We start from the raw sequence: 14863 nt of genomic DNA on the forward strand, positions 1-14863 counted from the left end.
AGGATCTAGTTCTCCAACCAGGGATCGAACCCGGCCCCCTGCATTGGGAGTGTGGAGTCTTACCCACTGGACCACCAGGGAAGTCCCCCTGTATTGTTGAATTTGATTTACAAGTATTTCATTTTTGTTGTTGTGAGGTTGGGCTGGTGACTTTTTCTATGTTTTTTTGCTCTCTGTATTTTGTTTTACTGTTAGGGTTATACTGAATTCATAGAATGATATGTGTTTTTTAATCTTTTTATAATGCTTTGGCACCGTTTTCAATACCAGTGACCTGGTTTCCTGCTGTCCAATATGGTAGCCACTAGCCACAAATGACAATTGACTATCTGAAACATGGCTTGTTTGAGTTGAGATGTGCCATGTCAGATATCCCTTGGGTTTTGAAGACTTAGCATAAAAAACTATGGAAAATATCTTATTTATAATATTTTTATACCAATTCCATGTTAAAATGGTAACATTTTAGATGTTATATGAAATAAATTTATTACTTACCTTAATCTCGCCTACTTTTACTTTTTGAAATCTGGCTACTAGAAAATTTAAAATTTTGTCTGTGGTTCACATAATATTTATGTTGGATGACCCTTGAGAATTAACTAGAATGTTCCTATAACATTTTTTTTATTTGGGTCCTTTTTTAGGTCCTTTTTTAGGCGTAGATTTTTGACGCCCTTTTCACTTCTTCTAGGATTGTTAGAAACTTTAGTACTTAGTAAATCAGGTTTGATAATTTATATTTTCTGAGGGAAGTCAGGAAGTCACCTGTTTCATCTAGTTTTTCAAATTTATTGGTATAAAGTTCTACAGAGTACTTATTTAGGCTATAAAATAAATCTGTAATTTTATGTCCTTTCTCACTTCTTTATTTCCCCCTTGATTAGACTTGCCAAGAGTTTGTTTAATTTAATGTTCTTTTTTTTTTTTTTTTTTTTTGCTGTACACGGGCCTCTCACTGTCGTGGCCTCTCCCATTGCGGAGCACAGGCTCCAGACGCGCAGGCTCAGTGGCCATGGCTCATGGGCCCAGCCGCTCCGCGGCATGTGGGATCTTCCCGGACCGGGGCACGAACCCGTGTCCCCTGCATCGGCAGGCGTACTCTCAACCACTGCGCCGCCAGGGAAGCCCTAATTTAATGTTCTTTTCAAAAACCAACCATTTATAATACTGGCTAGGTATATGCTTCTGTTCATTATTGAGTTCCTTAAATATTTTTTGCATTGATTTCTTTTGTCTATTTTCCTTGAGTTTTAAAAAATTTTCCTTGAGTTTGTTACTTTTTTTCTAGATTATTGAGTTGAATGATTAGTTCATTTATTTTTAATCTTTCTGTTTTTTCCCGTAAATGCATTTAAGGGTCTTTGTTTTCCTTTATGTGTTGCCTTAACCATATCCCATAGGTTTTGATACATTGTGTTCTTACTGAGTGATTGTGTATATGTAACCTTGCCATTTCTTTCTCTTCACATCCACTCTGTTATAAAAATGTCCACCAAGGTCACCCCATGAGCCTTTTGAGTGACTTCCCATTGTTCTCACGTGTGGTGGGAATGGAGCTGATTGATTCTGCAAGGAGCATCACTTTTTTTTTTTTTAATTTTTATTGGAGTATAGTTGATCTACAATGTTGTGTTAGTTTCTGCTGTACAGTAAAGTGAGTCAGTTATACGTATACGTCTGTCCAGTCTTTTTAAATTTTCTTTACCCATATAGGTCATTACAGAGTATTGAGTAGAGTTCCTTGTAGGTCCTTATTAGTTATCTATTTTACATATAGTAGTGTGTATGTGTCAATCCCAATCTCCCAGTTTATCCCTCCCCCCCTCCCCCTTGGTAACCGTAAGTTTGTTTCCAACATCTGTGACTCTCTGTTTTGTAAATAAGTTCATTTGTATCATTGTTTTTTTAGATTCCACATATAAGCGATATCATATGAAGTTGTCTTTGTCTGGCTTACTTCACTTAGTATGATAGTCCCTAGGTCCATTCATGTTGCTGCAAATGGCATTATTTCATTCCTTTTTATGGCTGAGTAATATTCCATTGTGTGTGTGTGTGTGTGTGTGTGTGTGTATGTGTATATACCATATTTTCTTTATCCATTCATCTGTTGATGGACCTTTAGGTTGCTTCCATGTCTTGGCTATTGTGAATAGTGCTGCTGTGAACATAGGGGTGCATATATCTTTTCAAATTAAGAGTTTTGTCTGGATAATGCCCAGGAGTGGGGTTGCTGGATCATATGTGTGAGGGGCATAACTTTTCATTTGTAAGCTGTCCAATCTTTTGTTCAGTAAGAGCTGTGATTCTCTAGTGATTGGGGCCAGTATCCTGAAGCTACTTTCATCGGCTGCATCCTCTTCAGGTCCTTGCTTTGAAGTATTAACTGTTGTAGTTCATCACGACTTACAGAGCTCTTGTTCCAGCTCATCCTTCACCTAACAGGGCACTCCTAGCATATTACCATCATCTTTATAACCACTTGTGTTCACTCTAGCGCCTACCCACATTCATTACTTAATGCCCCCACCAGTCTTGTGAGATAGGTATTTTATACTCATTTTATAGCTTGGGAAGCTTAGGAGGTTAAGGGGTTTACCCCGGGTTCACACAGTTAGTAAATGTTGGAGCTAAGATTTGAAACCACATTTATATCACTGTGAGGCCCACCCTTCTGACCACAGCTTTGATACTGTGTACCTGCAGCCTTTCTACCAGCTTCAACCTAAGATGGAACATTTTGCTGACCATGAGTTTGCCTCCCTTCCTTCCCCTATCGTTGCTGTGGGTTGGTCGAGGGCAGGTGCTGAAGGGCTGCGGAGGAAGGGGACAAGATCTTGCGGGAGGGCTCAGAAAGGCCCCTTCCCCAGTCTCCTGCCGGCCTCTTGTGATGGAGGATTGCCTCAACCTTCCCGGCTCCCTTTTCCTCTGCCCCTTTTCTCCATCCCTGCCCTCTCGGCTGCTCCAGAGTCTGAGGAAGCAATATATCATGAAAGAACATCCTAGTCCTAGGGCTTTGCTGCAGGAACATCCAGTCTCATTCTCCCAGGTTATCTGGGAAAATTTCCAGGAATCTAGTTGCTAAGCAGAGCTTCAGGAGGAATAGGTATGCATTACCTATCTGATTCAATCCCAAAGTCTTATCTATTTTAGGCCAATGGTTCAACCTTTTGTTTGTAATTTAGGTTGAATTTTTAAGGTAAATAGTATGACATAAAAAAAGCAAGGGCAGACTTCCTTGGTGGTGCAGTGGTTAAGAATCCGCCTGCCATTTTTTTTTGAGGTAGCGTGCGGGATAGTGTGGTCTTTGTGAGTTTCCACCATGGCGTACCGGGGCCAGGGCCAGGAGGTGCAGAAGGTGATGGTGCAGCCCATCCATCTCATCTTCAGATACTTGCCAAATGGATCTCGGATTCAGGTGTGGCTTTATGAGCAAGTGAATATGTGGATCGAGGGCTGTATCATTGGTACTGATGAGTATATGAACCTCGTATTAGATGATGCAGAAGAGATCCATTCTAAAACAAAGTCACGAAAACAACTGGGTCGGATCATGCTAACATTACTCTGCTCCAAAGTGTCTCCAACTAGAAATGATCAGTGAAGTGAGAAGTTGTTGAGAAGGCAGTACAGTTTTTTTAGGTGTCCTTTGTTAGGAGTGTAGTTCTAAAGCATTTATTTATATTGTTTTGCTCACCTTTATGTTATTACCAGATGACAATAAATGCTGTGGAATTGTTTTTATTAAAATATTTAGGGCTTCCCTGGTGGCGCAGTGGTTGAGAGTCCGCCTGCCAATGCAGGGGATGCGGGTTCGTGCCCCAGTCCGGGAAGATCCCACATGCCACGGAGCGGCTGGGCCCGTGAGCCATGGCCGCTGAGTCTGCGCGTCCGGAGCCTGTGCTCTGCAACGGGAGAGGCCACAACAGTGAGAGGCCCGTGTACTGCAAAAAAAAAAAAAGTACATTGTTTCCTTCTAAAAAAAAAAAAGAATCCGCCTGCCAATGCAGGGGACATGGGTTCGAGCCCTGGTCTGGGAAGATCCCACATGCTGTGGAGCAACTAGGCCTGTGAGCCACAACTACTGAGCCCATGTGCCACAACTGCTGAAGCCCGTGTGCCTAGAGCCTGTGTTCCACAGAGATTTCTTGTGTCTCAGTATCCAGGCCTGTGAGTGTCGTGCAGTGGGCGCTCATGGTTTGAAGAATGGATAGGTGGCGCAGGAAAGAAAGCAGGAAAAGCTCGTGTTTTATCTACCCTTTATTTATTTAATTAAATAATTAATTTATTTATTTTTGTCTGTGTTGGGTCTTTGTTGCTGCACGTGGGCTTTCTCTAGTTGTGGTGCGCGGGCTTCTCATTGCGGTGGCTTCTCTTGCGGAGCACAGGCTCTAGGTGCACGGACTTCAGTAGTTGCGGCTCGTGGGCTCAGTAGTTGTGGCTTGCAGGCTCTAGAGCACAGGCTCAACAGTTGTGGTGCATGGGCTTAGTTGCTCCGTGGCCTGTGGGATCTTCTCGGACCAGGGATCGAAGCCACGTCCCCTGCGCTGGCAGGCGGATTCTTAACCACTGTGCCACCAGGGAAGTCCCTTATCTACTCTTTGCCTTCTCCTCCCTGTGCATTCTTCTCACCACCCTGCAAATGCAGAGAGAACCCACCCCATTAGCAGTGTCTTCTGAGCTAATCCAGTCCGCACACTGTGTGAAAAGCAGTGGGGAGGTCCCATCAGACCCAAGCACATACCGAGGGGTTTCTTACCTGTGGACTCAGACCTTTTATTGTCCAGCCTCTTTTGTCCAGGCTGATGGCTCTTCTCGTAGATGTGGAGTGTATGGGATGGATTCAGAGCACGCTGGCTTCTCAGCTTCCCGTAATGAGGAACTTCATGCTTAACTAGGTCACCGTCTCTCCGAGAATCTGGAGTCACAGATGCTGGCTCTGGTGGGTTTAATTCTGGTCTATACAGAGTTCCTGCCAGTTTTACTTCCTGCCCCGAGGCAGCCTGCCAGAGAAGGAGACTTAGGCTGTGGTTGCTAACCTGCCAGGATGCAAAATCCATCACGTTTGTCAAAAGCTAAAGGGGTTGCTGAGGCAAATTGAGGACAGACTCCCAGGTCACATGATTCCTCAGCGTTCTGAACTTCAGTCCTTATCCAGTTGACCCCAAACCCTAACATAAATCCTCGGCCTTACTAAGTTAGGAAACCCTTGACTAGGCAACTCGGCACATTGATGACAATCCTGTGTTCCCTCGGTGGGCCTCGGTGACGGTGTTGGCGTTCCTTCCTATCCAGATAGCACAGATTTATTAAGTTCTGGATTGTATTAGGAATTACGGTGTTTCTCCATGTGATAGAAGGCATCATTGGTCCTGGACTGGAAGTTAACAGAAGAAGGAAATAGGATGATTTGCTCATGTAATTTAGGGACAGGAAAATGGATGGACCTTTTTTTTTTTTTTTTTTGCCTTAATGATTGCCATTAAAGAAAAAGAAAAAAGCAAGTGGGGATGGTTGACCCTAATGACTAAAGGAAAAAGTGAAAGAGAAAGAAATGAGTTTGGAGACACCCTGCCTCATGTCTTTGCGCTCCATTCCTGTCCCTGCTTCAAGCCTGGAGGATCCTGTTTGAGAGGAAGGGAAGAGATCAAGTAACCAGGCTAAAGTCTTTATCATCGCCCGGGAGGCCTTGTAGGATTCCCCGCCACGTCCACCTTACCTCGCTGTCTGCGGCTCTTTCCTTTGCTTGCTGTGCTCTAGCTGTGCTGGCCTTTGTGTTGAGCAGACCAGGCATGCTCGCCTTTTCGAGCCTGGGATGCTCTTCCGCCAGGTCCCTAACGGTCAAGCCTTTGGTTGAATGCCACCCTCTCTAAAAGGCCTGGTTGAACTTGCACGTTCGATCTCACTGTTCCCCGAACCCCCCTGTATCCATCGCTCCATCTTTCTTTCCGAGCGCCGTCACTCTCTGACATACTGTATGATGTGCTTATTGGTGTTGCCCGTTTGCCCTCTCCTGCAGCACCCCAGTGTCAGCTCCTTGAGGACAGGCAGGATCTTTCTTCGTTCCCTTCCATACCCAGCAAAAGTACCCGGCCCATGGTAGGCCCTCAGCACACCCTGTGGTAGTGAGTGACTCAGTATGCATAGTAGTCTTTGGCTTAGAATGTAGGTCTCCGAACTCAGGGTTTCTGGCTATCACTGTTTTCTCTTCTTAGGTTTGTCCTGCTGTCCTTAATTAACTTGTTTTGTCATCACTTTTCTTTTTCCAACCAAAGGTCATTTCGGAGAGGGCAGCGGGATCAGACCAAGCGCTCAGAGAAGCTGGGGGCTGTGGGAGTCCCTTCAGGTAGCTCTCCCACGATTAGAAGAGGAGAGGTCCACGGGGCGGGGGGTGGTCTCCCCCAGCCCTCCGGAGACTGTCGGGCTGCTTTGCGGGGAGCAGGTTCTTATGAGTGTCCCCCTCAAGAACATGGCCTCGGAGACCTTTCCAAGTCTCTAAGGAGGTGGATGGCTCACGGCAGAGAATTTCAGGGCCCGGCTCAGCTTAGTAGCAGAGCAATGAGGGTAACAGTAGGTCCTGCCTAGGTCCTGCCTGGTGCCTGGCCAAACAGAGGAGGGTGACGGGGGCTACTCGCGGGGGGCTGCTCTGTTGGGGTACCTGGTGTAAGGTCCTTCCTCGGGCCCATCCTTCCCCATCCGCGCTGTGATGAAATGTGAGGCGCCATCGGGTTGGGCTTGCCAGGTTCACGGGGCCCCCTGGAGAGGACTTACCATCCAAAGCAGATTTTTCTTCTTCCACCTTGACCCTTCCTGCCTTACCAATTATTTATTTTTTCTTTCTTACTCTCCTATACACGCCTATACTTCAGAAACTGTTCCTCTCTTGGAGAGTTTTCTGTGTGAGGTCAAGGCAGCAGCCATTCTGGAATTTTCTACAAATCAGACTCCTGTTAACTTCAGCCATCTGGTACACGAGGGGATGGAGGGTTGGGTGGGGGGCAGGATCCAAAGCAGGGAGGAGAGACGTCTGAGGGAACAAAAGATCTAACACGAAGCCCAAGCACAGAAATCTACTGCGATTTGTTTCAAGGCCAGTGCTGTCCAGTGGAAGTGTAATGTGAACCACATGTGTAATTTTAAATGTTCTGGTGGCCACATTAAGAAAAGTAAAAAAGAAACAGGTCAAATGAATTTTAATATCTCTTATTTAACTCCATGTATCTAAACTACTGACATTTCAACATGTAATGAACATGAAAATTACTGAGACTTTTTTCCCCTCGCGCCCGTCTTCTAACTCTGTGTATTTTAAGCCCACAATGCATTTCAACGTGCACAAGCCACATTTCAAGTGCGCAGTAGCCACGCGTGGCTTGTGACTCCCGTATTGGACAGAGCACGTAGAAGGCCCGGAATGAATCTGCCTGTGTCTCATGTTGTTCTAACAATTAATTTTTTGGTTTCCCAGCCACAGCAGATTTGAAGCAGTAAATAAGAGAGGGATGGAGTGGTGAAGGATACACCAGAAGTGGGCAGAATTCTAAGCGGCTTGAGTCATTCGGTGCAAGCCTTCCACATTGCCTTCCACAACTTACGACCCCTGAATACCCAGCATGGTAGCTTGGTAGCGTAGTTGGGGATAATCGATGTCTTTCTATCCTTGTCCTCTGCTTCACAACCGAAGTCATCACTGAAATGCTCAATCATATTTGCTGTTCTCTAAGAAGGTGGGGAAGTGTGAAGTAAGTGGAAGAAGTTAAGGAAGATCTCTATCAAGCGTTGCTAAAATAATAGTATTCTAGTACAGGAGGCCTGGGAAATACACAGAGGTAAAAATCCCAGACGACGTGGCGAGCCCTGTCCACTTCTACAGCTGGGACCCCCCCCAAAGGACTTGGAGGACCCTGCACATGTGGCTTCAACTGCTGTGTCCCTCCTCATGTCCCCAAGATTGCTGACTTCTTCAGTTCTGCGGGGCAGAGTTGCAGCTGGAGCCCCAGCTGTGTTGCAGGGACCTCAGGAGTCTGGCTCATCCCTTTGGGAAGCTTCATGGATGGACTCCCTTGGAATTGACCCCCCCATGGAGGCTCGCTTGGGGCGGTGTTACCGAAGTGTATGGGACGGTCCTTTTTCTGAGGCAGTACTTGGATTCCAGCCAGCAGAAAAGAAACCCAAACCAAAAACACAATAAAAAACCCAAAGGCCCAAGTCACACACCTTCTTTGCTTTCTTTCTGTATTCGTTTCTTGTGAATATAGAGAATATTATTAAGTCTGGAGTGGGGGAGGGTAGCTGTCACGTGACTAGAGTGTATTATTCGCGTGTAATACATTCAGTCCATGGCTGCCTGTTACATAATGTTGTTTCTCTATTCATTTTTTTTTAGGCTGAGGAATCTTGTAAATGTAATGGCTGGAAAAACCCCAACCCTTCTCCCACTCCCCCCAGAGCTGACCTGCAGCAAATAATTGTCAGTCTGACGGAATCCTGCCGGAGTTGTAGCCATGCCCTCGGTGAGTTCCTAAATCTTCAAGGAGACCAACGATGTCATTGTTGCCTGCAAGTTCTAACTTACTGAATTCGTGGGTTAACCAGACTTGCACACCTCACCTCCTTATGAGGCAACAAAAGAGACTCTTTAGCTTCATGAATCTGCTGGGGAGGCTTCACGTGGGAGACAAATCCTGTACTGTTTGCATGGATTCCTCATCTGTCTCTTCCCGGGTTTTCCCTAAGAGCTGGTTGACTGGGACGGAGTTGGCGGGGGAGTGAGGGAGACGGGGATTGCCAAATAAGATGAAACGTGGCAGCCAAGCTACTTAGATGAACACGTAATATGTCCTGATTCTGATTCTCATTTTTCTTATTATTTTCTGATTCCCTGAACTTTCTGGGAATGTTTATCTTCATATTCTTTAGTTTCCTGTGTCTGCTAGCTCTTTTCTTCCTTGGGGTTGTGCTTGGTAAATATTTACTTGTGTTTTCCCTTTCAACTTTCTTATCTGTCCCTGCAAGATAATCATTGTCAGCCTGGCCATATAGACTCTGCCAGAAGTAGTCAACAGGCCTGTGCTAATATGTTCTGTGTCCTGATCCTACTTTTAGGATACAGATTTTCTTTTTAAATTGTATTTTGTTTGAGTGGGTAAGGTTACTGAGAAAGTCATTTTCCCGACATATTAAAATTCCAGTTCCCAGGGGATCTGGGACTCCTGTACTTATTTTATTTACTTTTCTGCCTTCAGCTATCTGGTCTCCCAAAGAATGTCTCTGTGTCCAGTTTACTGTCCAGTGTTGCAAAGACGCAGCGCCAGACATTCTCACTAATGTACTTTGGCCTTTTCCATTCTGACCCTTTATAAGGGGGTGGCTCCATTTGTTTATTTTTTTAATTTAAACTTTATTTATTTATTTTTGGCTGTGTCGGGTCTTAGTTGCGGCATGCAGGATCTTTCATTGTGGCACGAGGGCTTCTCTCTAGGTGTGGCGCATGGGCTCCGGAGTGCCTGGGCTCTGTAGTTGCAGTGCTCTGTCTTAGTTGCCCTGTGGCGTGTGGGATCTTAGTTCCCCGACCAGCAATTGAACCTGCGTCCCCTGCATTAGAAGGTGGATTCTCAACTGCTGGACCACCAGGGAAGTCTCTATTTATTTAGACTTTTTATTTTATATTGGAGTATAGTTGATTAACAATGTCATATTAGTTTCAGGTGTACAGCAAAGTGATTCAGTTATACATATACATGTATCTATTCTTTTTCAAATTCTTTTCCCATTTAGGTTGCTACATAATATTGAGCAGAGTTCCCTGTGCTCTACAGTAGGTCCTTGTTGGTTATCCATTTTAAATATAATGTGGGTACATGTCAATCCCAAACTCCCTAACTATCCCTCCCCACTACCCTTCCCCCCGGTAACCATAAGTTCATTCTCTACGTCTGTGAGTCTGTTTCGGTTTTGTAAATAAGTTCATTTGTATCATTTTTTAAAGATTCTTCCTGTAAGCAATATCATATGATATTTGTCTTTGTCTGATTTACTTCACTCAGTACAATGTCTAGGTCCATCCATGTTGCTACAAATGGCATTATTTCATTCTTTTTTTATGGCTGAGTAATATTCCATTGTATACATGTGCCACATCTTCTTTATCTATTCATCTGTCAATGGGCATTCAGGTTGTTTTCATGTCTTGGCTATTGTGAATAGTGCTGCTGTGAACACTGGGGTGCGTGCATCCTTTTGGATCATGTTTTTCTCCAGATATATGCCCAGGAGTGGGATTGCAGGGTCATATGGTATGGGTGGCTCCTTTTAGCCATCATCTTTCTCTAAAGCTTCCTGCTGATATCAGATGGTGGAGCATCAGCCTTCGTTAGCCTGGAGTTAGGTCTAGTCTGTGGGATCTTCCCGGACAGGGGCACGAACCCGTGTCCCCTGCATCGGCAGGCGGACTCTCAACCACTGCGCCACCTGGGAAGCCCAGAGGAATATCTTTGCTTTTAACTCACCTTTTCTACTATCGATCCCTGAGTGATGCCCTTTAGAATTGCCTCAGGAAATATGATGCAGTAGAGAACTCCCTAAACACTGGACTTGAACTGTATTTGGTATTGATTGGGAAATCCTATTATCCTACACCAATTAACATTTCAAAACAGAGTCCTTTTTCTTTGTTAGCTGCACAGATTGTCTCCTTTCTGAGCAGGTCAACACACAGGAATGCCCAAAGGCAGAAACAGCCTTTCTCAAAGAAAAGCCAACTTTGTTCCCTTTTATATTTCTTCACAAGCTTTGAAAACAAGTCCCCTTATTTGACAGTACATGATCGAGAATGGAAAAAAAGGGTACATATCCTTTGACCTGACAGATCCATGCCAGAAAGTTAACCTAAATATAAATTAAGATGTGCCTTCAGATTAAAAGGACAGCTATTATAGCCATATTCATGCTATTAAAAAAACTAGAAACAATCTAAATATTCCAATGGAAGAGATCCTTGGTTGAATTATGAAAATATATATTATGAAATTCAATATGGCTCTTAACAAAAGACGTGTTTTCCAGCATGGAAAGATATTCTTAATGTATTATTAATGAAAAAAGCAGGTCAGAAAGCAGCTTAATCGGAGGACTAAATGACAAGATCCACCAGCGCAAGTTCAAATCCTTGCTCAACAGCCAGTAGCTGTGAGTTGCGGCATATTATGTAATCAGCCTGGCCCTCCAGTTTTTCAGTTCTGAAATGGAGTTAATAATAGTATTTACCTCATGGGAGCGTCGTGAGGATTAAATGAATGAATGCCTATCAGAATTTTAGCACAATACCTGGAAGATTAATGTGTTCTTATTACTCTTATTAGGGTTCTTTACTTCAAACAACACATGGGAACTCTGTCCAGTTTGAATGAGAAAACCGTATTCATAAGAAGAGTACTGGTCGCTTCCACAAGCCGGAAACAGAGGGAAACCCGGTATCAGTCAGGTCCTGGGATCCCAGCTGCAGGAATTCATGGGCCTTCTGTCCAGGACCCTGTATGATTCAGGTCCATTAACCTCTGCCCCTGGGAGTATTGGTTCAAGATTTAAATCCTCAGAGGAGGAGCTGATTAGTGTGGTATCTGTCACTCACCCAGCCCTGAGTTTCACCCCTTGAGAACTACCCGGAAGGTGGTCAGTCCCAAATGCAGGGCTGCTGACTTGAGAACAGCACCATGAGGATAATCTCATTTCTTTAGGTTAGATAATATTTTAATACATACGAACAGGAGATGATCTGGAAGGACATGTGTTGCACTGCTGACAGTGATTTTCTCAGGGTATTGGGGTTGTAGGCGTTTTAAAAATATTTTCCCCCTGTCGGTTCCTTTCTCTTCTCTATTCAGTTTGCTTTCTTAGAATTGGGATGTCTGCATATTTTCAAGTGCTCTTGGAATTATTGCCCGAATGCCATAGATTATTTACTGGTCTTAGTGCCGGGGCTCGAGAAAAATTTTTCCTCTTCTAGAAGGAGGATTATGCCTCCTCCCCAACCCCTTTTCTTAAAGACCCTTTCTTTTCGGCCGGGCCGCAAGGCTTGCGGGATCTTAGTTCCCTGACCAGAGATTCAACCCGGGCCCCCAGCAGTGGGAGCCTGGAGTCCTAACCACTGGACCGCCAGGGAATTCCCTTTAAAAACTTTTTATTGTGGAAACTTCCACCTATGCATCAAGGTAGGAAGAATCATTTAATAAACAGCCTTGTATCCATCAGCCAGCTTTAACAATGATTAACATTTGACAATTTCCCTCCCCACGTTTTTTTTTTTTTTGCCAGACATCTTTTCTTATTCCTGCACATGACTTCTTAAATATTACCAACAAAGTAGAGGTCGGAGTCTAGGGAATTCTGTCCAGTGTCATGCAAGCTTGAATTCTCAAAAACATTTCGATTTGTGTGCACTGTGCTATTTTCACAGTGACTATTCTGAGTATGATGAATTTAGATCCTACAATATATGTAGTGTTCTTGGACTTGTCAAAACAAAACACTCAGGCGTATCGATTGAGATGGTGTCTGTTCTGTTGATTTGCTGTTGGGTGTCCTTTGGCTCAGCCATACACGGTCTTTTGACAGTGAGCTCTGGTTTCACACGGTCTCCTGACAGCGACTTGCATCCCAGGCGTCCTTGGCCTGCCTTAATTTGATACTCTTCTGTGTCTCCTGGGTGTCAAACGCAGGGCTACTGCAGGGCTGATGCGCTGATTAAATAGAAAGAACATTCGGGCAGGAGTTAGAAACTAACAATTCTGCGCCTGGCTTGGCAGTTTACCAGTCCCCTAACCGCCTTGCTGTTCAGTATCTTCATCCACAGAATGCAATTGTTAGTCTAGACCTATGCTGTCTAATACTATAGCCACTTGCTACATTTGGCTAATGAGCCCTTGAATTGTAGCTGCTCTAGATTGAGATGAGCTGTGGGTGTGAAACACAGGCCAGATTTTGAAAGCTTAGTATGAAAAAGAAGTGAGATATCTCATTAATTTTGATTACATGTTGAAATGATAATATTTTGGGTTAATAAAATGTATTATTCAAATTAATTTCACCTGTTTCTTTTTTCAGTATTGCTACTGGAAAACTTAAAATTACATGTGTGGTTTGCATTATATATCTACTGGATAGTGCTGGCCTAGAACATTCTACTCCATTCTCTGAAATTATTTGATATTTGGGATTGGTACAAGTACATTCAGCTTATAAAAACTTGGCGAAGGATACTAACAAAGTACTTCAGTTGGCTCAAACACGTCTCCTTACTTTAGTATTAATCAAAATTTCTTATTTTGGGACTGCTTGTTTAAATGGCAACCTCCTTTTATGACCAGGACAGTAGGAAACACCATTGTGATCAAAACACAATTGGAATTTTTGTTGTCATTTTGGAGTCCATTGTTCTGAACTGTGCCTGAACATACTGATTATTAAATTTGACTATTGATCATTTTTTGCAGTTTTAGGAAGGTTTCTGATTTTTTTCCCCTTTTTTTTAATTTAATTTTTTTATATTTTTGGCTGCATTGGATCTTCGTTGCTGTGCGCGGGCTTTCTCTAGTTGCGGCAAGCAGTGGCTACTCTTCGTTGTGGTACGCAGGCTTCGCTTTGCAGTGGCTTCTCTTGTTGCAGAGCACGGGCTCTAGGTGCACGGGTTTCAGTAGTTGCAGCACGTGGGCTCAGTAGTTGTGGCTCGCGGGCTCTAGAGCCCAGGCTCAGTAGTTGTGGTGCATGGGCTTAGCTGCTCCGCGGCATGTGGGATCTTCCCGGACCGGGGCACGAACCCGCGTCCCCTGCATCGGCAGGCAGACTCTCAACCACTGCGCCACCAGGGAAGCCCCACTTTTATTTATTTAATTAAAAAAAAATTCCTTTTAAAGAATTTATTTTTTATTGAAGTATAGATGATTTACAATGTCGAATTAGTTTCAGGTGTACAGCAAAGTGATTCAGTTTATCTATCCTTTTTCAGATTCTTTTCCATTTTAGGAAACTACCGTTAAATTATAAGCCTTTTGCACATAGTCAGTTCAGAAGCTTTCATTGAAAGACTTCATTTGACCTCTTCTAGCCTTGACCTCAAATTCCCATGAACAAAAACTATGTTTGAACAGCTCACAGATCCTACAGATGCTGTGCCCTTTGCTTTCTTTCTGGTCCAGAGGAGCGGAGCTGTGGTAGCAGCAGCCTGCCCAGCAGCCGCCTGTTCCCGCCGCAGGGTGTGTGAGGACTGGCAGGCTGTCCGCAGAAGTGCGGGACAAGTCTACGGGGCCAGAGCTGAGTGAGTGAAGGTCACAGCCTGCGGTGACAGTGCGTTTCCTGTTCCCAGCGAGGCCACAGCTGCACTGTGGTTCCTGGCAGCAGGTTTTGGCAGGTCGCTCTGGCACCCTGGGTGTTTGCAAGTCTGACTCAGCCCTGCGGGGTGGTAGGGTCCACCCTGCTGGGAGATGCAAGGTGGTGGCCACCCAGTCCTTGATGCACCGCGTCCCCCGCGTCCCCCTGCGCCCCCATGCCCTGGACACTGTGGGCAACAGCGCTCAGCAGAAGGGAGCTTTTCCCACAGGTCAAGGGTTGGCCATTCTTGGGTAATTATGTGGATGCTTTGTACCAGGCTCTTGGAAGACAATTTGAAATGAAAGTAGGGTCCTTTTACCTCTGATTATCAAATTCTAGATGGAAGGATGATTTTTTTAAAAAACTATTTATTTGAAAATAATTTCAAACTTACAGAAAAGTCATGATGAGAATAGTAACAAGGAGCATCCCATGTATCTTTTGCCCAGATTTACCTATTGGTAACATTTTACCCTATTTGCTTTGTCATTTGCTC

The 14863-nt window shown here is 44.4% G+C and overlaps 1 protein-coding gene and 1 pseudogene across 1 annotated transcript in view; both read left to right on the plus strand.

The window, feature by feature from the left end:
• Positions 1–14863, plus strand: part of KAT2B (lysine acetyltransferase 2B) — a 100479-nt gene that overhangs the window by 25168 nt on the left and 60448 nt on the right. Inside the window, exon 2 of the mRNA XM_060298640.1 lies at positions 8390–8516. Within this exon, the coding sequence (XP_060154623.1) occupies positions 8390–8516 (127 nt within the window). The remainder of the gene's footprint in view (positions 1–8389; positions 8517–14863) is intronic.
• Positions 3326–3594, plus strand: LOC132597215 (small nuclear ribonucleoprotein E-like; annotated as a pseudogene).

The sequence above is a fragment of the Globicephala melas genome, chromosome 4, assembly GCF_963455315.2.
Source record: "Globicephala melas chromosome 4, mGloMel1.2, whole genome shotgun sequence".
In the NCBI taxonomy this organism is placed as follows: Eukaryota; Metazoa; Chordata; class Mammalia; order Artiodactyla; family Delphinidae; genus Globicephala; species Globicephala melas.